The sequence below is a fragment of the Neophocaena asiaeorientalis genome, unplaced genomic scaffold (genome assembly GCF_003031525.2).
Source record: "Neophocaena asiaeorientalis asiaeorientalis breed wild unplaced genomic scaffold, Neophocaena_asiaeorientalis_V1.1 scaffold1337, whole genome shotgun sequence".
NCBI lineage: Eukaryota > Metazoa > Chordata > Mammalia > Artiodactyla > Phocoenidae > Neophocaena > Neophocaena asiaeorientalis.
In genome coordinates, this window is record NW_020173700.1 from 99,854 (window position 1) to 121,427 (window position 21,574).

General features: G+C 49.7%; 2 protein-coding genes across 3 annotated transcripts in view; both read left to right on the forward strand.

Moving 5' to 3' along the window:
• GOT2 (glutamic-oxaloacetic transaminase 2) overlaps positions 1–3,189 on the forward strand; it is an 18,414-nt gene extending 15,225 nt beyond the window's left edge. Inside the window, exons 9-10 of the mRNA XM_024750576.1 lie at positions 1,202–1,352; positions 1,943–3,189. Of these exons, the coding sequence (XP_024606344.1) occupies positions 1,202–1,352; positions 1,943–2,065 (274 nt within the window). The 3' untranslated portion in view covers positions 2,066–3,189. The remainder of the gene's footprint in view (positions 1–1,201; positions 1,353–1,942) is intronic.
• A 4,487-nt stretch (positions 3,190–7,676) lies between these two features.
• On the forward strand, positions 7,677–20,462 carry SLC38A7 (solute carrier family 38 member 7). Of its 2 annotated transcripts, XM_024750568.1 has the most exons (12): positions 7,677–7,714; positions 8,339–8,468; positions 9,575–9,996; positions 10,645–10,843; positions 11,063–11,207; positions 12,104–12,202; positions 12,853–12,910; positions 13,092–13,206; positions 14,538–14,685; positions 15,228–15,427; positions 16,269–16,323; positions 18,513–20,462. In XM_024750568.1, exons 3-12 carry the CDS (start codon positions 9,727–9,729, stop codon positions 18,613–18,615), a joined length of 1,392 nt encoding a protein of 463 aa, XP_024606336.1. In that variant the 5' UTR covers positions 7,677–7,714; positions 8,339–8,468; positions 9,575–9,726; the 3' UTR covers positions 18,616–20,462. The 2 variants fall into 2 exon arrangements, with proteins under 2 accessions (XP_024606336.1, XP_024606335.1); XM_024750567.1 differs by having other exon boundaries at positions 10,645–11,207; positions 18,513–18,757.
• The last annotated feature ends 1,112 nt before the right edge of the window (positions 20,463–21,574 follow it).

Consider the following 21,574-nt stretch of genomic DNA (forward strand, 5'->3'; position numbering starts at 1 on the left):
CCATGGTCATGTACTCAGTGCCTTTAGGGCCCAGGCCTCAAAGTGAATGAAGCTGGATGGATAGGACTACAGGAAATTTAAAATCATATGCCATCCTTAGTGGGGCTGGGGGCTCCAGCCGGTAATCACAAGGCTGGTGCAGTGTTGCCAGCTTCTTGTTTTTCAAGAGAGGCTACAAATCCACGTCTTTATGTGCATGTACCAAATCTAAGAATGTTTAACTGGGTCAAATAAGACATGATGAAGACTCTTATTTGGCCTTTCGTTGGCAGTATGTAACCTCTGTTCTACCTCTGCATGACATCATGGTGGAGAAATGGTTTGAAAAGTGAACACGTAAGAACAATGAGATAAATTATTTACAGTCATCTAGTTAGTGAGAGCCAACAAGAATTTCCCATAGCTCCATAGGAACAGAATGAATGAAAGGGTAGATTCTGAGGAAGGGGAAGACTGTGTCCTGAATCCAGCGAGCATGCACAGTCAGAGGACTGCCTTCTGTGCTCCCCCAGATAGAATTCACCCTCTCTTCTCAGGGCCTCTCTTAACACAGCACAGTTCTGTCTATTCTCATCCCACCTTGTTCCATAGTCAGTTGTTTGCAGGTTTGCTCCCAGCCACAATGGTAAGCTTTTAAAGGGAGGGGCCGGGTCTCAGTCCTCCCTTTCTCCTCAGCACCTAGCACATGGCTGGGCACATGGTAGGTTCACAGCACACTGCCTTTAATTGTGAAGGCAGCAATGTTTCTTCCATCCATGTTAAAGAATAAGGTTATATTTTACTGTTTAATTTGCAGCTTTTGCCCCTTGAGTAAGGGATGGAGAGCCTTAGTCCTCCTATGTTTTAGAGTGATTTAGTCATTCATTCTTCTTTTTTTTTAAATTGAACATCTAATTGGCTTTATTAAATAATTCATGAATTGGGCAGTATCCATCTAGTAAATAGAAAGGCACTCTGCATTCATTTTTCTTAATAACTCAATTACGTCAGCTATTTTAGTTGCCTGATCAAAATGGTGTTCTGATAGAAAGCAGGATGCTGTAAAATAGCTTTCTTCCGAGACCAGTGACGGCACAGGACTCGGTCAAAAACAGAATTGAGGCACGCTAGAGCAGTACTCAAGGGAGGTAAAAACGCCGGGAACTGGCTTATCTGTTAGCGCTTGGCCAGAATTGAGCTCCATCTTGGGGTTTTTTTCCAGGTTACAAGAAGTAAAGGGCATGGCCGACCGCATCATTAGCATGCGGACTCAGCTGGTCTCCAACCTCAAGAAGGAGGGCTCCTCCCACAACTGGCAGCACATCGTTGACCAGATTGGCATGTTTTGTTTCACAGGCCTAAAGCCTGAACAGGTGAGTGGACTCCGATTTCTCTGCAGCAGACCAGTTGGTCAGTCCTTGCAAACCAAAATTCCTCAGGTCACCTACCCATTTAGGATTACTCTAAAAACAGTCATTTTGAAGCTTCATTCATAGGTAAAAGAAATATGAAGCTTTCATTTCGTTTTATTCTTTGTTGGTCGTTTACCTGTCTGTATCCTCTATGAGGTTGCAAACTTCTAAAAAACAGAGCTTGTTTTGATCATTTTTATAAACACTGCTGCTTCTCAGAAAGATTCCAGAACAAGCAGGAGCCTGAATATTGATAGGAAGAGTAGCTGTTCCATAGCTGGATTCTGGATCAATTTTTCTACAAAGGCTGAATATATATATATATAAGATTTTTTTCACCTGGTCACACTTCAGAATTCAACATCCTACTTTGAAATAGCTTTTTATTCTTCTTTCATTCTAAGCTAGCATACCAAATTCTGGGAATAGGGTTTAAGTGAGAAAACAGACCTTCTGTTATTTTCCTGTCCTAACTGTTGGCTAATTGTGCCATGCCAGGGCTGGGGAGACCCCCCTGACCAGGAAGTGCCCACACACTCTTCTCTCTGCAGGTGGAGCGGCTGACCAAGGAGTTCTCCATCTACATGACAAAGGATGGCCGTATCTCTGTGGCAGGGGTCACCTCGGGCAACGTGGGCTACCTTGCTCATGCCATTCACCAGGTCACCAAGTAATTCCCCTGGTCAGAGGGAACAGAGACAACCTTCCTGTCTTCAGCCTCTGCTATTGTGAGATTCACATGGAGGAAGAGGGAGAGTGGATGGTGGTGAGCGGATCATTTTTTTCAACCACAGTACTTTAAAACTCAGCGACTGAATGTGTTTCTCAGAAAAGAATGTGCAGTGAAATAGGGCGGAGGCACCTGTGGCTGGTGTTGGGAACTTTGTGGCTGTAAACCAAACTCTCACTCATCCTTTTATCTCCAGTTTTTCCAACAGAGTTTACATGTACAAGAAAGATATAAGCCCAAAAAATACCTGTCAATCACACCATTGCAATATTTCAGAAGCTTTAACAGAAGCACCTTTTGGTGTTGCGGGTTCCTCTGTAAAACCACCGTGAAAATAGCACCTATTAGAGGCTTTGTGAAAAGACCTAGTTCTAACATTAACAGTCGGCCTCATGTTTGTCCTCCCATGATTGAGCAAACTTATCAACAAACCGTATGACAGAAATCATATTTTACAGCGAGTCTGCTACTGCTGCAGCAAAGATAAGATGCAATTTCTCGTCTTATTTAAGAAAAAAAGAAAGAAGGCTCTCCTTTTTAGTACTTGCAGGCATTTTAATGTTCCTCTTCTCCTTACTCACTGCTGTTCTTTTCCTTAGGCACAAAGATCTATAACTAGCCTAGATTTTCATCCTGTTCTACTCCTTGATTGACCATCAGTCCCATCCCATAGGATTTACTTATTTGAAGAATGAAGAACATTATTTACTGCTCATCCCATACCCTCGCTTTTCTTGGCAAAGAATAGCGAAGAGTAGGTAACTGCACTTTATTTCAGCATCCCCTTCAATGACTGTTATCTCCTGTAGGGATGTTGCCTCTGCCCAGTTGGACCTCGTAGCTTTGTTCAGTATGGTTGTGCAGTCACTCATTTCATATCATGAGTCAGGCAATGCAGGGTAGAATCGGGAAAGAGGATGTTCTGGGCTTTGATTTTAACTTTTGTGTGCTGCCAGCTGGGCTCAGACTTCACCCTTTGGAAGGATAACCACCATTTGCTCTAATCATGTAGACTTATTGCAGCCTGGTCTCTCTGTTACAATAAAGTTACTGTAGACCCAACCGCCATTTACCATGTTATCTTTTTTCTTTAATGGGATGAAAGGTTAGGAGTGGGTATATATCCCTGGAATCTGGAATTGTGTCCAGATGACCATAAGCCAAGAGATGTTTTAGCTGTTTCGAATGTAAACCAAAGCCACATCTTTGTCGTGTCATTCCTCATGTCCAGTCCAACAACGCTGAAAATGTTGGTACAATCCTTTGGACCTTGGTAGACAAGTAAATGGAGTGCCTCAAAAGATCCTGTGGATAGAGGCAGTGATGAGGAGATGGGGAGGGGAGGTGGCAACTTTGGGTGTCTAGAGGAGTCAAGTAGGTAATATAAACAAACAGTGCATGTAAAGTAAAAAAGTGATGTGAAGTGGATATGAGATGATTGTCAGTGACCAGCCCGCATCCTCAGAGATGAGGCATAGTAGGGAAGTAAGTGACAGGCACTGTGAAAATGAAAGCCCAGGGTTGCAGGCCTTAAGTTTTTCAAGTAAAATGGAAATCCTGATTTTTTTTTTTTTTGCGGTATGTGGGCCTCTCACTGTTGTGGCCTCTCCTGTTGCAGAGCACAGGCTCCGGACGCACAGGCTCAGCGGCCACGGCTCAAGGGCCCAGCCGCTCCACGGCATGTGGGATCTTCCCGAACTGGGGCCCGAACCCGCGTCCCCTGCATCGGCAGGTGGACTCTCAACCACTGCGCCACCAGGGAAGCCCTGAAATCCTGATTTTTATGGGAGGTCTATTGATGCTTAAAAGCTGGTAACTATTTTTTTTTTTTTTTTTTTTTTTAATGATTTGCAAGCAAGATGCAAACAGTAGATTGCCAGTGTGCAGCCTCTACTATAAAGTTATATGCTCTGTCAGCAGACATCCCAAGGTAATTCTATCACCTTCTGCTTAATGCCAGGAGCCATTCAGGATAGGACAGCTACTGAGCAGACAGGGAGTGGAGCAGGAGTCAGGCCCAGAGCCCAACCACAGTGTTCTGATTATTGTTGGGAGGGGAAAGCAGGCTCAACTTGTTCGTTCCCCCTTGCTTCTCCTCGCTCTCTGAGAGACACAGTGTATGATGGGCTCACTCCTTCTTGGCTTTCTGTGTTCCTATTGCTAATGGATACACCAAGGTGGTAAAAGGTCAAGTGAATGGACTGATTCACCGAATGTCTTTGGGAAACTATCTTAAATGGGAAAACAGTAAACATATTAGTCAGCTGCTCTGTAAAGGACATGACTGCCTAGCTTAGAAGAAACTGCTTTAAGTCTCCCTGTCGGGAGCCAAAATGATTCAAAGTTGGATGCCAAGACCTCAGCTGGAAAAGGAACTTGACCACCCGACTGACCTTGTTATTTTTAAACACATGTATTTCCAGCTCACCCTGGACCAAGTCCTATTCCTCACTGAAAAGTCGTGTAGGGTGTGAACCTGATGTTTTCCTCACAGTTCAGTCTGTTGGCCATCAACCTTTTCCTCATTTCCTACTAGGGTCTAAGATGTTCTTCCACTTGATGGAGGAGGTAGCTTGCCTGCCCAGAAAGAGTAGTCATGCCTTGTTTACCATCAGTTGAGTTAGGATAGTTCCCAAATCTGGATTTTTTAAATTATTATTAGTTCCCTGGCCTTACCTCTAGGCACTCTGACTCAATATGTCTCAGGTAAGCCTTGCAAATCTATTTTTTTAAATGAGGAAAACAAAACTTTCTAGGTGGTGCAGATACAGCTGATGCATGGGCCAGCCATTGGGTGCTATTAGAACAACTGCCTTAGGCTTACATCTAAACAGCCAAAGTCCAGCTCACTCAACCAACTTGAGAATTTTGTTTGAAACTTTTTTCCTTACTTGTAGGCTGTGGATTTTTTTTTTTTTTTTTTTTTTTTTTTTTTTTTTCCGCGGTCCCTCTCACCGCTGTGGCCTCTCCCGTTGCGGAGCACAGGCTCCAGATGCACAGGCTCAGCAGCCATGGCTCATGGGCCCAGCCGCTCCGCGGCACACAGGATCCTCCCGGACTGGGGCACGAACCCGTATCCCCTGCATTGGCAGGCGAACTCTCAACCACTGCGCCACCAGGGAAGCCCTGTGGAAAATTTTAAAATTAATTTTATTGGAGTATAGTTGATTGGAAAACAATTTTAATAGAAATTACTGGTTTATTTATATCTAATAACTGAAAGACCAACTTTTTCTTTTTTTTTAAATGATAATCTTATAAAAATGTTGAGAATAGTATTGCAAATCACATAACTGATAAGGGATTTGTATCCAGAATATATAAAGAACTCTTACAACTCGATAATAAAAAGGGGGTCTGAATAGACACTTCTTCATAGAAAACATACTAATGGCCAATAAGCACATGAAAAGATGCTAACATGAGTCATCAGGGAAATGCAACTCAAAACGACAATGAGAATCACTTCATACCCACTAGGATGGCTATAATCAGACAATAACAAGGGTTATCAGGGATATGGGGAAACTAGAACCCTTACACAGTTGGTCAGAATGTAAAATGGTGCAGTTGCTTTAGAAAACAGTCTGGCAGGGCTTCCCTGGTGGCGCAGTGGTTAAGAATCCGCCTGCCAATGCAGGAGACACGGGTTCCAGCCCTGGTCCGCGAAGATCCCACATGCTGCGGAACAACTAAGCCCATGCGCCACAACTACTGAAGCCCGCACCTAGAGCCTGTGCTCCGCAGCAAGAGAAGCCACCGCAATGAGAAGTCCATGCACCGCAACGAAGACTAGCCCCCGTTCACCGCAACTGGAGAAAGCCCGCACATAGCAACAAGACCCAACGCAGCCAAAAATAAATAAATTTATTTAAAAAAATAAAACAGTCTGGCAATTTCTCAAAAGGTTAAACATATAGTTAATATTTGACCCAGCAATTCTTCTTATACATATATACCTAAAATAAATGAGAACGTGTGCACAAAAAGTGTACCTGAACATTCATTGTGGCATTATTCATAATAGCCAAAAAATGGAGACCACAAATGTCCAAACAACTGATGAATGAATCAACAAGATGTGATATAGCCATACACATACATACTTGTAATATTACTCGGCAATAAAAAGGAATAAAGTACTAATATATGCTTCAACATGGATGAACCTTGAAAACAGCTCATCCAGAGCACAAAGTAGATTAGTGGTTGCCAGGGGCCTGGGGGAGGGATGAATGGAGAGTGCCTGCTAATGGTTACACGGTTTTGGGGGGAGTGATAACAATGTTCTGATATTAGATAGTGGCAATGATTGCAAAACTCTGAATATACTAAAAACCACTGTATTGGGCACTGAAAGTATAAATTTTTTGGTAAAATTCGTAAATCTCAATAAAGCTGTTATTTATGTTTTTAAAAACCTGCAACAGCTCAGATGTCCTTCAAAAGTGATTAGTTGCACAAACTGCAGATACCTTGGCATATTATTACTCAGTAATAAATAAAACACACACACGGCATGAGTCTCTGGGAAATTATGCTTCTGCTGAGTAAAAATAGCCAATCCTAAAAAGTTGCAGACTGTATGATTCCTTTTATATAACATGCTTTGAAATGACAAACTTTTAGAAATGGAGAACAGATTAGTGATTGCGAGGAGTTACAGAAGGGGGGCCTTGCTGGAGGGAGGTGAGTGTGGTTATAAAAGGGTAACAGGAGGGATCCTTGTGGTGATGGAAATGTTCAGAATCTTGAATGTGGTGTAAACCCTACACATGATTAAGTTGTACAGAACTAAATACAAACCAAAAAATGACTAAATATAACTGAGGAAATCTGAACATGATCTGTGGATTATGTCAATGTCAGTATCCTGGTTGTGATATTGTACGATAGTTTTGCAAAATGTCACCATTGAGGGAAACTGGGTGAACAGTACACAGGACCTCACCAGCAAGGACCTTTGATGCACGGAGAGGATATAACATAGATGAAGACATTGGAATGCCAAAGATTATGTGACAGCCTGCAAGTGGCACACAGTCACAAACAGAAGCCAGGGCTCTGGACACCCATTCCTTCATTCAACAAATATTTATGTGACTGACACCAATGCCTCAGATCCCCAGTTGTAGAATCTAGGCCCTAGGGTTATAGCCATGAACAACCCTCAGGCCAGCCACAGCTCAAGGAAGTACAAATGACCCCTCGCCGTCCCTAGTGAAAAAGTCCAGGGTCACTGGCTCTGGGTGTGAACGTAAGAAGGGAGACAAAGGAGGATAATGAGGCCAAATAGCTCTGGCCCACAGCATCCGTACTGGCAAAGACACCAAACCTCCTAATGCTCTTGCTAGGAGGCAGGAGGTGCGGCTTGACCAAGAGGCCAGGACTAAAGTAACAGGATAAACACGGGCGGGCTGGGGGCCGAGGCTGGTTTGGCGCAATGCGGTTGGGTTGAGGATTAGAGAGCTGGTGTCCAAGAGTAACGCCTGCCGAAAACTACAGCTCCCAGTATGCCCCGCGGTCCGCCCCAGCGGTCATGTGACTGCTGCTAACGTGTCTCCGCAGCCGGCCCCGGCTCAAAGCACCGCAGGTAAGTGAAAGGAGGTACAGGTTGGTGGAGGTGGAAACGTTAGGTCCCTGGGTCCCCAGGGCCGCCACCGCGGCAGAGCCCTACCCACTCCCTGCAGGGCTCTGTAGCCCGGCGTCCTCCGCCCCACACCCGCCTTCGGTCGGCCGGCCCTTGCCGCGCCTTAGCCCGGCCTGTCCCCACCTACTCTCCACCTAATCAGTCCTAGGCCCGGATCGAGCGCCGGAGCCCGTCCCCAGTTTACCTCACAGCAGCCCACTCTCCTCGCTTCAGGCCTGAGGATCGTCCCCACCCCCCGCCCTGGGTGCGCCCTGGCCCACCTTCCAATGCAGCGCACCCGTCGTATTTCTGGGATCCAGCCCCAGGCTGGCCTGGGAACCTGCTCCGGTTGGGATCCGAGGGGCCTACTGCAGTGGTTACAGCTCTGGCCTGAGCGTGTGGGCATCAGGGTTCTAGTTCTGGCTCTGCCGACGAGCCGCTGTGACATTAGTCTAGCTTCTTTCCCTCCGTGGGCCTGTTTCCCTAACTGAGCTGCTGCTCCACTCCGTGAGTTAGAGCGCCTCAGTTCCCTTCACTCTGCTGGCCCGCACAGAAACAGCTGACTCTTTCTCTGCTAACAAATTTTAGGTAGAGTTTGAGAAAGAAGAAACTGAGGGCAGAGAGGGAAGCGAGAAGAATCAGATCCCAGATCTTTGGGGAGAAGGAGCTGTAAAGAGCAGCTGTCCCTCCACCAAAGCCAGAGGGGTGGAAAGAGCAGGTAAGCTGGGGACCATGGAGCAGAGTAGCTTGAGGGGAGGGGGGCTGAGAGATTTCAGACCAGTGCAGAGACCTCTGTGTCTGAGATGTGAGCAGGGTGGAGGACAAGGTCTCACCGCTCAAGCAGCGCTAACTTTGCAGGGCTCTCTCTGGAGCTACGCTGGAAACTTGGGAGACCAAAACTGCCTCCACTGCTCACCGCTTTGATTTTTTGCCGAGTTGCTGGCTAGGTGGGTGGCAGGTTGCACAAGAGGAAGCCCTGTGGCAGCTGACTGATCTTTCTGGACTTGGAGCCAGCAGGGAGACATTTCCCCTGGAGCTGTGTCCCTTGGTTGCAGGCTTGGTGACAGATGTCTAAGAGCATCCAAACTCCCCCTTTTCTCTCTAATGAGTTTAAGGCTCCCAACTTTGTTCAACCATCACAGGAGGTGCAATGGCAAGCATCTGACTACCCAAGAAGCCTTGCTAGCCATTCTAAACCCCCCAGTGTGCTAGGGGCATTGGAGGGGATGTCCCTGTGATGGGCAGTGGTTAGGTCAGGCATGTGGGGAGAAAAGTAAGAATTGGCCTAAATTTTGAAGGGCTTTGAAAGCTCCACAGAATTTAGACTCTGGAGAGAGGTATGCTGGCCTGTAAGAAATTGAAATACCCACAGTTCTGGGTGAGGATTGTTCTTGCGACCCTGTGGTATAGAAACAAATGAGGAAGCCAGACAGATCTGGATCTAAATCCTGCTTTGCAACTTGCTACTTTGTGACCCTGGATGAGTGATCTGATCTCTCTGAACCTTATGACCACTGTCATAAGGAATGAATGAGATAAGATATGTCCATGACACTCCTGCCCGATGCATGGCCTCTAGTGCTGACATATCAGTACCCCTCTCTTCTGTGTTTATGTCTTATTTACCTGATAGGTCTGTAGGCCTGAAGCAGGCAGGAATTACATCTGACACATTTCTGTCTCTGCCGTCATGCTGTGGCACCCAATGCAGTGTTCTGCACAGCGGCACGCCCGGGTTTGGATCTCAGCCATCTGATCTTGGGAAAGTTGTTTCACCTTTCTGTGTCTCTTGAGGTAACAGTAGTATCTGCCTTTCCCATCTAGGTTGAGGAGAGCCAGAGCCCACAGGCCTCCTAGGATAACAGCCCCAAACAGGCTGGTGGCACCCTCCAGCTGAAGGTGTTCCCTCAGCTCCCCAGGGCATGTGGTCGTGAGACAGAACCCACAGACCCTGCAGGAACAGGACTCCCAGGGCCATGGCCCAGGTCAGCATCAACAGTGACCTTGGCGAGTGGGGCTTAAGCACAGACTCCGGGGAGCGTGCCCGTCTGCTGCAGAGTCCCTCTGTGGACATAGCCCCCAAGAGCGAGGGGGAGGCCCCTCCTGGGGGTCTGGGCAGAGGCACCACTTCCACACTTGGAGCCATCTTCATCGTTGTCAATGCCTGCCTGGGCGCAGGGCTGCTCAACTTCCCAGCAGCCTTCAGCACTGCTGGGGGAGTGGCAGCTGGCATCACGCTGCAGATGGTGAGTGAGCGGGCCTGGTGGGCAAAGGTGCAGTTCTAGTGGTGGGTCTGGGCTCTTCACCTCAAAAGGGAGGCTCTGGATCAGGAGTGGTCAGTTGGAGACACATGCTACCACTCTCCCCTCCATCACACATGGCAGACATTACTAATCTATTCCAGCATTCTTTCCTTTGAGCTCAGATGAGGCTTCAAAAGCCTTCCCAGCTATCAGGGAAGTTTGGACATCGACTGCATATTTAATAATTTCATGGTTACATTTAAAAAGCAGGGCCATACCTTAGAACCATGCTGAAATATTTACTGATGAAATGATATGATAGCTCGTATTTTCTTCAGAATAATCCAGAGTGGGAGAGGGAATAGATGAAACAAGATTGGCTGTAAATTGATGATTTTTGAATTTGAGTGATGGGTACATAGGGGTCCATTATACCATTCTGTCTACCTTTGTGTATGTTTGAAATTTTCCTCAAAACTTCTTGTTTTTAAAGAAAATCTCAACTCTAGTAATCCATTAAAATTGCCTTGCAAGATAAGGCTAATTTGCCAGACGGGCATTGGGCACCGGGCCAGTAAATGCTGAGCAAGACCAGGCTGCTCTTTGCTGCCAGGCCTTTCCCACACCCTCTTGCTATGCCCCTACCCGCAGGCCATGCTGGTTTTCATCATCAGTGGCCTCGTCATCCTGGCCTACTGCTCCCAGGCCAGCAATGAGAGGACCTACCAGGAGGTGGTGTGGGCTGTGTGTGGCAAGCTGACAGGCGTGCTGTGTGAGGTGGCCATTGCCACCTACACCTTCGGGACCTGCATCGCCTTCCTCATCATCATCGGGGACCAGCAGGACAAGAGTGAGGTCCCCCCTCAGTACCCCCCCAGCCCTGGGGGTCATGCGGTGGGTGGGAAAGAGCATGGAACACCTGCCCAAGGCCTGGCCTGGGCCCGGCATTCATCTGGGAGTCCTCCCTCCTGGCTGCTGGGCCCATTAGACAGATGGAGGTCCCAGCAGAGGTGGAGGACCACACCCTGCAGTAGCCTGGCATCACGTTCCCTCCTTCCTCCCTGTGCAGTTATAGCTGTGATGGCAAAGGAGCCTGAGGGGGCCGGCGGCAGCCCCTGGTACACAGACCGCAAGTTCACCATCAGCCTCACTGCCTTCCTCTTCATCCTGCCCCTTTCCATCCCCAGGGAGATCGGCTTCCAGAAATATGCCAGGTTCGGAGGCCCCACCCCAGCCTGCGCTGGACAGCAGCTCTGATCACAGGCAGCTGGAGACCCAAGGGCTGCAGGGGAACCCCTCTGCTCCATGCCACCTCATCTCCTGGGGCAGCAAGAGTGGGCAAGGCAGGGTAGACCGGGGCTTGCAGGGGTTCCGGCATAAGACCTTCCTTTTGTGTCAGCAGCAAGGGAGACAGTGGCTCTTTGTATCAGTGAGAGATTCAGTTCCACATGTCCTTGTCAAAGAAGGGATGCATGATGATCATGTGTGAAGGCCGTCTCCTAGCCTGGGCCTTGTCTTTCCCACGGAGGATGGGACTCTTGATCATTTGGGATTGTCAGCCTGGCAGCATTTTCCATGCAGCTTGGTATGAAGGGAAGGGACTAGCTTCCTGGCTCAGAGTCTGAAAAGCTGTGGGATTCTAAGCTGTTTCCTGTGATCCTTTATCGAAGGGGTCACACTCAGTGTCTCCAAGGTTTCCTTTAATGTTGACTTCCCAGTATTTGTGCCTTCAACCCTCCAGCATCTCCTACTTCTCAAAGGCCCTGCTTGTACCTCTTGCCAAGTCTGGGCTGCTCTGATTGAAGTAGCAGATGTGCTTTGAAGCCCAGCCCCCTGCTGTGGTCTCTGAGCCATGGAGCTGAACCACCTCATTTCCCAGTGGCCACAAGTGTCAGTCTGGTCCTCTCCTGGCTTCCTAAATGTGGCTTGTTTCTCTGAAACTTATGTCTCATGCATTTCTTGAGTCTTTGTTTGGGATAGTCTCCCAGTTGGTTCATTAGACACTTGTGGTCACTAAAGTTAAGGGTGGATGTCCCTGGGGATGGAATGAGAGAAAAGGCAGCTGGGGATAGGTGGGAAGAAAAGAAGCTTAATCTATCCTTCCTGGCAGCTTCCTGAGCGTCGTGGGCACCTGGTATGTCACTGCCATCGTTATCATCAAATACATCTGGCCTGATAAAGAGATGACCCCAGCGGACATCCTGAACAGGTGGGTGAGGGCCCCCGGGAGACACATGGGGTAGAAGCTGCCACTCGGGCCCCAGGAGGTGCTGGGTCAGGCATCAAAAAGCCACACAGGTGCTCTTCCCAAGGCTCATTAGCTCACTGGGGATTGACTCATTGGTCATTTTAGGAAGGAGGCAAGAGGTCCTGATCTCTTTTTGCTGGAGAGAAGAGTGACAGCCAGAGATGAGGGAGACTTTGCCACTGATGTCCAACAGATGAGCCAATGTGAGACTAGGCCTCAGGTTATGGAAACTGCCACGGTGGAATTGCACATCTGTTTCAACATGTGCTTATCTGTAATATCTGTATCTTCCACGTGAGGATGAATCCATTTTCTTAATTAAAAAAAAAAAAAGTTTCCTTTTTCTTGAAAGGAACAAATCAGAGAAGCAAAAGCCCAAGTGCAAGAGCCAAAAGTTCTGGATTTTGGTCCCAGGAGGGCCTTCCAGAGCCTCAGTTTACTGACCTGTAAATGGAGATGTGTCCTCTCCCAGTCCCCAGACTTCTGTGGGTTGAATGTGTGCATGCTGGCTGGTGGAGGCCGTGGGAGGCTGAATGAAGAGTAAGAGCATGGTGGCGGTTGGTGACTCTGAGGGGCTCCCGGGCAGCAGCATCTTGTGTGTTTGTCCGCAGGCCAGCTTCCTGGATAGCTGTGTTCAATGCCATGCCCACCATCTGCTTCGGATTTCAGGTGCTAGTTGCAAGGTCCCTTTTGTCCCCTTAGCTCACTCCCCATCCTGGGATGGAATCCACGTTACAGGCAGGATGGGGGAGTCCTGGAAGGAAGGACGGAGTGGGGGCCCCAGGACTTGCCCCTTATCCTTGGGGGTGAGGTCACTTGCCCACCATGACCCCGCCCTTCACCCTGACAGTGCCACGTGAGCAGTGTTCCCGTCTTCAACAGCATGCGGCGGCCTGAGGTGAAGACCTGGGGTGGGGTGGTGACGGCCGCCATGGTCATAGCCCTCGCTGTCTACATGGGCACAGGTGAGTGCTCCCCTCCGAGGGCAGGGCTTAGAGGGCTCCCACTCTCCCTCTTTGTCCCCAAGTCGTCTGGCCCAGGATTTCCTGGGGACAGCCCTGCACTCCCAACACGTCAAACACTTCTGTAGGCACTGGCTGGAACTTGGGCCACCCTGGGCCTCCTCCTGCCCAAATGAGAAAAATATATGCATGCATTCATTCAGCAGCTCTCAGTGGGTGCCTAGTAAGTCCCAGGAACTTTCTCAGCGTGGGGGATGCCATGGAGGTAGATAGACCCGGTCCTGCCCTCATGGAATTGACAATCTAGTCGGAGAGAGAGTCTTACAGGAGCAAGTCAGGAATCAGTAAGGAAATCCAGACAGTGGTGAGTGCCATGGTAACAGGGAAGCAGGAAGCTGTAAGTGGGAATGAGTGGGGTTGGCTTTGGTGGGTAGGTCACAGGTGGCTCCTCTCTGGGGAGGTGGCAACTGGGGAAGGCCAAATCATGAGAAGGAGCTAGAATCTGAAGAGCTGGGGGAAAAGCATTCCAGACAGACGAACCAAGAAACATCAAGTCCCTGAGGCCGGGACAGAAGAAGGTCTGCATAGCTGGAGTGGAGCGAGTTGAGGGTGGGTGGCGGGCAGCACGGCCAGACAGGGAACACAGCCTGATCCCTGAGGACTGTTGGGAGGCAGAGAGGAAGCGTTTCAGCAGGGGCGTGGCTCGGGGACACCCGGCTCTGGGTGTTGTGTAGAAAATGGTTTGGGTGAGGGAACAGCGCTGGGAGACCACAAAGAATGGCCCTGTGATTCCTTCCACAGATGGTTCTCAGGACCAGCACTGTTCTAGTTTCTGAAGACACAGCCAGGAACAAGGGTGGCAAATAGGCAGAGTCCCGTTCTCCTGGGGCGACAGACAATAAACAAGTAAAAAAAAAAAGTTCCAAGAGAGAGGAGTGCTCTGAGGAACACAGAACAGGGTGGTGTGAGGGAGTGCCTGGGGGCAGGGATGATTGTGGATGGGCTGGGTGGGGAAGCATTCTCTGAGGAGGGGACAACGGAGCTGAGACCTGAATGATGAGGAGATGGGCAGACAGAACGTTAATGCGGAAGCTCTGAGACAGGAACTGCTGGGTGAGTTCAAGATCAGAAAGGTGACGGTGTGGGGGTGGGAGATGTGAGAAGTCAGGGAGGGAGGCTTCTGATCCCAGCCTCGACACCCCTCTGAGCCTCAGTCTCAGCCTGCAGAGCTGCTCTGTCATCTCCCCACCTGCTGCTGGACCCAGCAGTGAACAGTCCATGGCCCCAACCCTCCGAGGGTCACCTGGACCCAGCCCTCTTGTCCCTGCCCTTAGGCATCTGTGGCTTCCTGACCTTTGGAGCTGCTGTGGACCCCGATGTGCTCCTGTCCTACCCATCGGAGGACATGGCTGTGGCCATTGCCCGCGCCTTCATCATCCTGAGCGTGCTAACCTCCTACCCCATCCTGCACTTCTGTGGGCGGTGAGTCCCCTCTCCACCCCACCGGGGTGCTCCCTTTCACCAGGGCCTCTGAAAGCCCTTTGAACATGGGCCTTGTGTAGAATCCATTTTATAGAAGGAGAACTGGAAGCCCAGAGGAAAGAGTCAGTGCCTCGCATGGCCCTGCAAGTACTCCCAGCCAGGTCTTTGGGGGTCCCCTTTGTCCCAGAGTCACCAGAACATTCTCTGAGTCCTCTGAGAACCTCTAGTCCAGATCCTTTCCTGAACACCCTGCTTTCTGGGTACCCCAGACCCTTCCTTTTCAGGAGACTAGTAGTATATGTTTCCATGGGGTGTGCTAGTCCTGGGCCAGGCAAGGCACTAAGCCGTTCCCTTTCACCATCCCGTCCAGTCCCCACGGCAACCCTGAGAAGAGTGCTGCTAGGCCCATTTCAAAGAAGAGGAAACTGAGGCCCAGGGGTTAGAGTCTTACCGACAATCCACCCAGTCGGGGGTCTGGCTCCCTGGCTGGAGGTGGGGAGCTGTTAGCAGCGGCGCCTCTGAGCCGCTCTCTGTGTGGGCAGGGCGGTGGTCGAAGGCCTGTGGCTGCGCTACCAGGGGATGCCGGTGGAGGAGGACGTGGGGCGGGAGCGACGGCGGCGAGTACTGCAGACGCTGGTCTGGTTCCTGCTTACCCTGCTGCTGGCGCTCTTCATCCCTGACATTGGCAAGGTCATCTCGGTCATTGGAGGGCTGGCCGCCTGCTTCATCTTCGTCTTCCCAGGTGTGGACCCCTGGCATCCCCGCAGCACTCTCTCCCAGGGCCTCCTGGCCTGAGCGTGTCACCTCCCGGGCTGTTGATCACCCACTTCAGGCTCTGGTGTGTTTAAACGTTACCTCCTGCAAAGAAGGCGTAGTTGTCATCTCCATTTCACTGGTGAGGAGGTGTGAGGATCAGAGAGGGTAACAAGCTTGCCTAGAGGTTAACAAACTCAGCTAAAGACTAATAGAAGCTTTTCAAACCCAAGTCTGTCTAGGTCCACAGCCTATACTCTTAACTCTTCATTCAGGTACCTGTTACTCCCCGACTATCAGGGATCTGGGTGGGTCAGCCCATGACGGGGTAATTAGGGTCTGGTGGTGGCACCCTGACATGGGTCGGGAGACCTGAGTTTCAGACACAGTCTGCCACCAGATCCCTGGGCAACTGTCCTATCTGCCCAGTCATGAGTTCTGCCTGTACCCAGCTTACTTCTCTCTAGGAGGCCACCTGGAAATCCCTTGCCACTTTGCTTGGAGCAAGGGGGACACATCTGCTCAGAAGTGCACTGGGAAGGGCCCTGCAATGTAGACACCACTGAGTCACCTCCCTGTGCTGCCCCTTTAGCTCTGGGGCTTGCATGCAGCCCAAGGGGTGCCTGGCAGGTGCTGGCTCCTCCTGGGAGACCAGATGCCAGGTCTCCAGCTGGGTGCAGAGTGGAGACAGAGGCGGAATGTGTGGAGGAGTAAACACAGGCCTTTCTCCACCCACCATCACTGCCTCCTGGCAAAGGGGGAGGCTGGACTGCTGGGTAGTGGTGGGGGGGTGCCCACCCAAGCTCCCAGGGCCACCTCTTCTCTTCTAGGGCTGTGCCTCATTCAAGCCAAACTCTCTGAGATGGAGGAAGTCAAGCCAGCCAGGTAAAGCAGGGCCTAGCCCGTGGTCCTCTCAGGGAGGTACTGGATGGGGGGTGGCCTTTAAATGGATAGGAGTCAGGAGACTTGTGTACTTTGAAAAACTTTAAAAAATACTTCTTTTAAAATGTGTAACATGTTAGTTGTAACAGTTCAAATACTACTGAGGATTTGTTTTTAATTTTTTAATTTAATTTTATTTTTTTATACAGCAGGTTCTCAGTAGTCATCAACTACTGAGGATTTTAGAGAAAAAAATGGAAGTCCCTCTTACCCCACAGCCCGCTCCCCACCGCTCCCTTCTCCTGAGAGAGCTCCATGAGATCAGCACAGCCTGTGCCCTTGTAGACTGTTTCTGTGTGTGCACATGTGTCTGTGTACACAAAGCTATGCACGTGTATACACAAACACATGGGGTTTTGTGTCTGGTTAGGTTTTTTCAAAAATGGTTTCTGCTACTTGCTTTTTTCACTTAACCACGTATTTTGGAGATCATTCTATGTCCACACAAGAAGATCTACTGCTTCCTTTTTCCATGGCCGTAGAATATTTTGCTGTTTGAATGTGTCCTGAATGTAAACACACTTCTGCATGTACACCTTGGCACAGCTGTTCGAGGATCTCAGTAGCATCGATTCTTAGAAGGAAATTGCTCCATCATAAGGCACGCTCATTTTTACTCTGGCACACGGGTTCAAATTACCCTCCAAAAAGGCAGTACCAGTCAGAGTCCCAGAAGCAGTGAATGAAAGTGCCCTGTTCCCCACACCCCTGCCAGGACTGTATATAGCAGCCTTTTCAATATTTGTTAGTCTAATGGATACAAAACACTACATGTTTAAAAAATTAACCATTTTTACCATTTTAAAGTGTTCAGTTCAGTGATATTAAGTTCACTCATATTTTTGTGTAACCATCCCCACCCTCTACCTCCAGAACTTTTTCATCATCCTAAACTGAAATTCTGTACCCATTAAACAATAATTCCCCATTCCCTCTCCCCTCGCTGCCACCATTCTACTTTTTGTGTGAATTTGACTCTTCTAGGTACCTCATGTAACTGGAATTATACAGTATTTATCTTTTTGTACCTGACTTCTTTCACTTAGCATAATGTCCTCAAGGTCCATCTATGTTGTAGCAGCCTTTTTAAGGCTGAATAATCCATTGTGTGTATAGGCCACATTTTGCAAAACACTGCATTCTTTTAATATGTGCATGTCTCTGAATGGTAGAGAAGTTATGACCAGGTTGCATGCTTTTTAAAAAAAATATTGTGCAAGTAATACTCATTGATTATAGAAAACTTTAAAAATACAGACAAGTCTAAGGAAGAAAGTAATAATCACCTTTAATATCCAGATATAACCAGGAAATTTCTTGGCAGTCCAGTGATTAGGACTCTGTGCTGTCACTGCTGAGGGCATGGGTTCAATCCCTGGTCAGGGAATTAAGATCCCACAAGCCAGGCGGGCAAAAAAAGGAAAAAAAAAAAAAAAAAGAAAAAAAAATTCCAGTTGTAACCCTGTAGCTATTTTTGATACATATCTTTGCAGATGTCTCCTTTTTTATTTATTTATTTTTTTAATGAAATGGATCACTCCGTGTGACCTGCTTTTTCCTGACCATCTTTCCATCAGGAGATATGCATTCTTTTTTTTTTTTTAATATTTATTTATTTGGCTGTCCCAGGTCTTAGTTGCAGCACATGGGATCTTCCATTATGGCATGTGGGATCTTTTAGTTGTGGCATGCAGGATCTTTAGTTGTGGCACGCAGGGGTCTTTAGTTGCAGCATGCGAACTCTTAGTTGCAGCATGTGGGATCTAGTTCCCTGATCAGGGATGGAATCCGGGCCCCCTGCATTGGGAGCTCGGAGTCTTAGCCACTGGACCACCAGGGAAGTCCCAGGAGACATGATTCTAATTCTGGTCCTGCCCTTGGTGTGCTGTGACCAGTCAATTAATCCCATTAGGTCTTGGCCTCTTTACCCATGGTCTAGGGATCATGCACCCAGCCCCATAAACTGTTGTATAAAAGTCATTGAGAAGTAGGACGTGCTCTTCCCACAGGAAAAGTGGTATAAGTAATTAGAGTAATTAACTGATATATATATATATATATATATATATGGAAGTTGGCAAATTCACAAGTGGATCGACTGACCAGGCCCTCTCTCACCCTCTGCTCTACAGCTGGTGGGCGATGGTCAGTTACGGAGTCCTCTTGGTCACCCTGGGAGCCTTCATCTTCGGCCAGACCACAGCCAACGCCATTTTTGTGGATCTCTTGGCATAACCAGTGCCTCCCAGGGAATTCTTGGCCTTTGCCATTGGACCCTGGAACCCATCTCGTAGAGCTTCAGGACCACCCTGAGTCCGGCATCATTCCCCTCTACTGGTGGGATGACATCTGGACATCTTTTTCCAGGGACAGTTCTGGGGTGAAATCAGGCCCCACAACCCTGGACAGCTCCCTTCCTGCCCCCGCATCCTGGCAGTGCCATGAATGGTAGGAGGAGGTCTCGTGTCACAGAAGAACCTTCCCCCCTCTTCCACCTCTCAATTTCTCCATGCCTGGAAGCCACGGGTGAAGAGAGTCGGTAGGTCTCCGAAGGAACAACTCAGCCTGACTTCCCTCTGGAGAAAGAGTGTGGACCAAGGGCTGCCATCCTCCACAGAGAAGCCTGCCCTGAGTAGGGGCTGTGCTCATTACCCCGGGGCTCAGTGCCTGCTCCAGTCTGTCGGCAGCCCAGCCAGCAAGTTCCAAAGGTAGCACTGAAATCATACAGGTGTGCCGAGGCAGACAGATGGATGCCTTGTCCACTGCCTCCTGGGCCTGCGGTGAGCCTGAGAGCCCTCTTGCCCATGGCTGGTTGACATTTCCCAAGCCTTTTGGGGCCTCACCCTGTCTTCTTACCCAGACCTGATGGTCCAGGCATCCCTCTGCTCCTCCATCCCCAGACATCACCAAGTCTAATGTTTACAAACGGTGCCAGCCCAGCTCTGAGCCAGGGGCCAGGGGCCAGGGGCCGTCCCGTGCCACGGTGCTGTGAGTACTCCTCCCTTAACTTTCCCCAAGGCGGGGAGTGTGCTTTTCTCTCAGATTCCTGATGGGTCCCTCTTTTCAGAGGCATAAGGGTGGGTGAGGGAGCAATCTGGGAACCCCATGCAGGCTGCGCTGGTGAGGATCAAGGTGAACCTGTCTGGCATCTTCACTTTGAATGGCTGCTTCTCTTCTCCCTGCCCTGCACGTCCCCCCTTCCCTGCCAACCCAGCCTGGTACCCTGGAGACAAGAAAGGCAGCTGAGTGGCCACTGACTAGGCAACATCTGAGTGTAGTCACGCCAGCGTACAAGTTTCCCTTCCAGTCTGGATCTTGTCTGCTCCTGTCCCCCATCACCTCTTCGCCACCACCCCATTTTTCTATGTAGCTCAGTCTCTCCTGTTCACATAAGTATGGGGGTGGGGGTGGACCAAACCCTCTCTCGTCCACTTCCTCAGCTCCACAGGTCTACCAGGCCTGGCCTCGGCGGCCTGTCGATCACACTGAGGTCACACCTATGTTGTGCCCCAGGCGGGGTGAGGAAGGATATTTTCCCCTTTCATATTTTGAACACCTTGGCCACTCACTTAGGCCAAGCCTAGGCACCGAATCAGGCTTCCTCTGCCTGGAACACCTAGCGTTCTCCCTGGCCCCTCCTGCCTAAAACCTCTGAACGCAGTCGTGGGGTGAGAGGGATCCCTGCCCTCAGGACAGTGAGACAGAAGAAGCAGAGCCTTGCTGGGGCCAAACAGGCTTCTGCTCAGACCCCCGGACTGGGTGACCTGCCTTTCCTCACGTTCCCTGGGGGCCAGACCCACGTGGCCGTTTTCTCTCCGCCTGCTGCACAGCACCAGGCCCTGCCAGTGCCCACCCCAGATACAGTCAGGAGGATGGCCTATCAGCAGCAGGGCTGCACTGCCTCCTAATGTTGGATTTCAGTGAGGGCTGGGGGCATGTACGGGGAAAATGAGCTGGAATCTGGCCTAACCTCAGGAGCACCTTCCCCTGCCCTCTCTGCCAGGGCATTTTACTGTTTCTTTTCTACTTCTGCACATTCAGACCAGGGAGGATGGTTAATAAAAAGGGACTTGTGCTGCTGAGCTGCGTGGCCTGTGTCTGGTGCCAGGGACAGTCCAGGCCACTGACAGGAGGAAGACGGGCTGGAGTGGGAGTAGGGGTTGGGGTGCAATAGGCCGTTTGGCCTCACCGTCTGTGACCCCTTACTCGAGAATGGGCCCATCACGCTCCCTTTCCCAAGCCGGAAACCTGCAAGTGGTTCTTAACACTTCTCTCTCCTTCCACATCCCATCAGACTTTCCCCACTGACTTGGGACTCCGCCTTGGTCTGTCCTGCTGCCTCTACCTTGGTTCAAGTCCTTCATGTGTCTTCCCTGCACCACTGCAGCCTCAGATTAGCTTCTGTGTTGTATGACCCTCCCTGACCTCAAGTTTTGGGGTGAGCTTCAAACCCCTGAGCATCCCTCCCGCTTTGTCCTTTCAGAGGCAGGTGTTGAGAGCAGGCGCTATTGTCCTGGTTATGGAGCCTCTCACTGCTCAGCGCTGGGAAGAAGATATTCAGCAAAACACACCAGCTCTGCTGTCAGTCTACTGGGGATGACTGATGCTTAGCAAGTCATCACAAATATAAACATGCAAGTTGTGATAAATGCCAAGAAGGGAAAATACAGAATGTTATATCTGGGGGGGTCTGAAGCTTCCCTGGGGAGTCAAGGAAGGTTTCCTGGAGGAATTGACATATGAACTGGCCCCTGAGTGATGAGTAGAATGAACTAAGTGAAGAGAGGTGGGGAGACCTTTCCAGGCTGTGGGAAATGCATGTGCAAATGCCCTGTGATGGGAGGAACATGGTCATTTGAGGAACTGGAAAGTGGCCATTGTCGGTGGAGCATTACCTGGGTGTGGGAGAGCAGCAGAGGTGAGAGCAGAGCATTCTGACATGGTCTGCAACGGCTCCCCCTGGTCCTCAGAATAAAGTCGAACCCGCCCACCTTCTACCACACTCCCCATCCCTGTTCGGGTATTTTGCAAAGATCCCTCCCTCCTGGTGGAGGTGGGGACCCTCTCCAAGGAGGAAACATGTTGCAAGACTAGACAGGTGGGACAGCTTTGGGCCATGGTTCACACCTGCCTAGTGGGCCAAGAGCTTGAGGTTTGGTTTCATTTTCTCTGAGTGAACAGAGGGAAGGAAAGG

What these genes read in the sequence shown, in the direction of transcription:
- SLC38A7 (XM_024750567.1), top strand. Translation starts at nt 9,727, where the DNA reads ATGGCCCAGGTCAGCATCAACAGTGACCTTGGCGAGTGGGGCTTAAGC. An exon ending in CTGGCATCACGCTGCAGATG is followed by an intron (nt 9,997 to 10,644) that starts GTGAGTGAGCGG and finishes CCCTACCCGCAG; the next exon opens with GCCATGCTGGTTTTCATCAT. An exon ending in GGCTTCCAGAAATATGCCAG is followed by an intron (nt 11,208 to 12,103) that starts GTTCGGAGGCCC and finishes CCTTCCTGGCAG; the next exon opens with CTTCCTGAGCGTCGTGGGCA.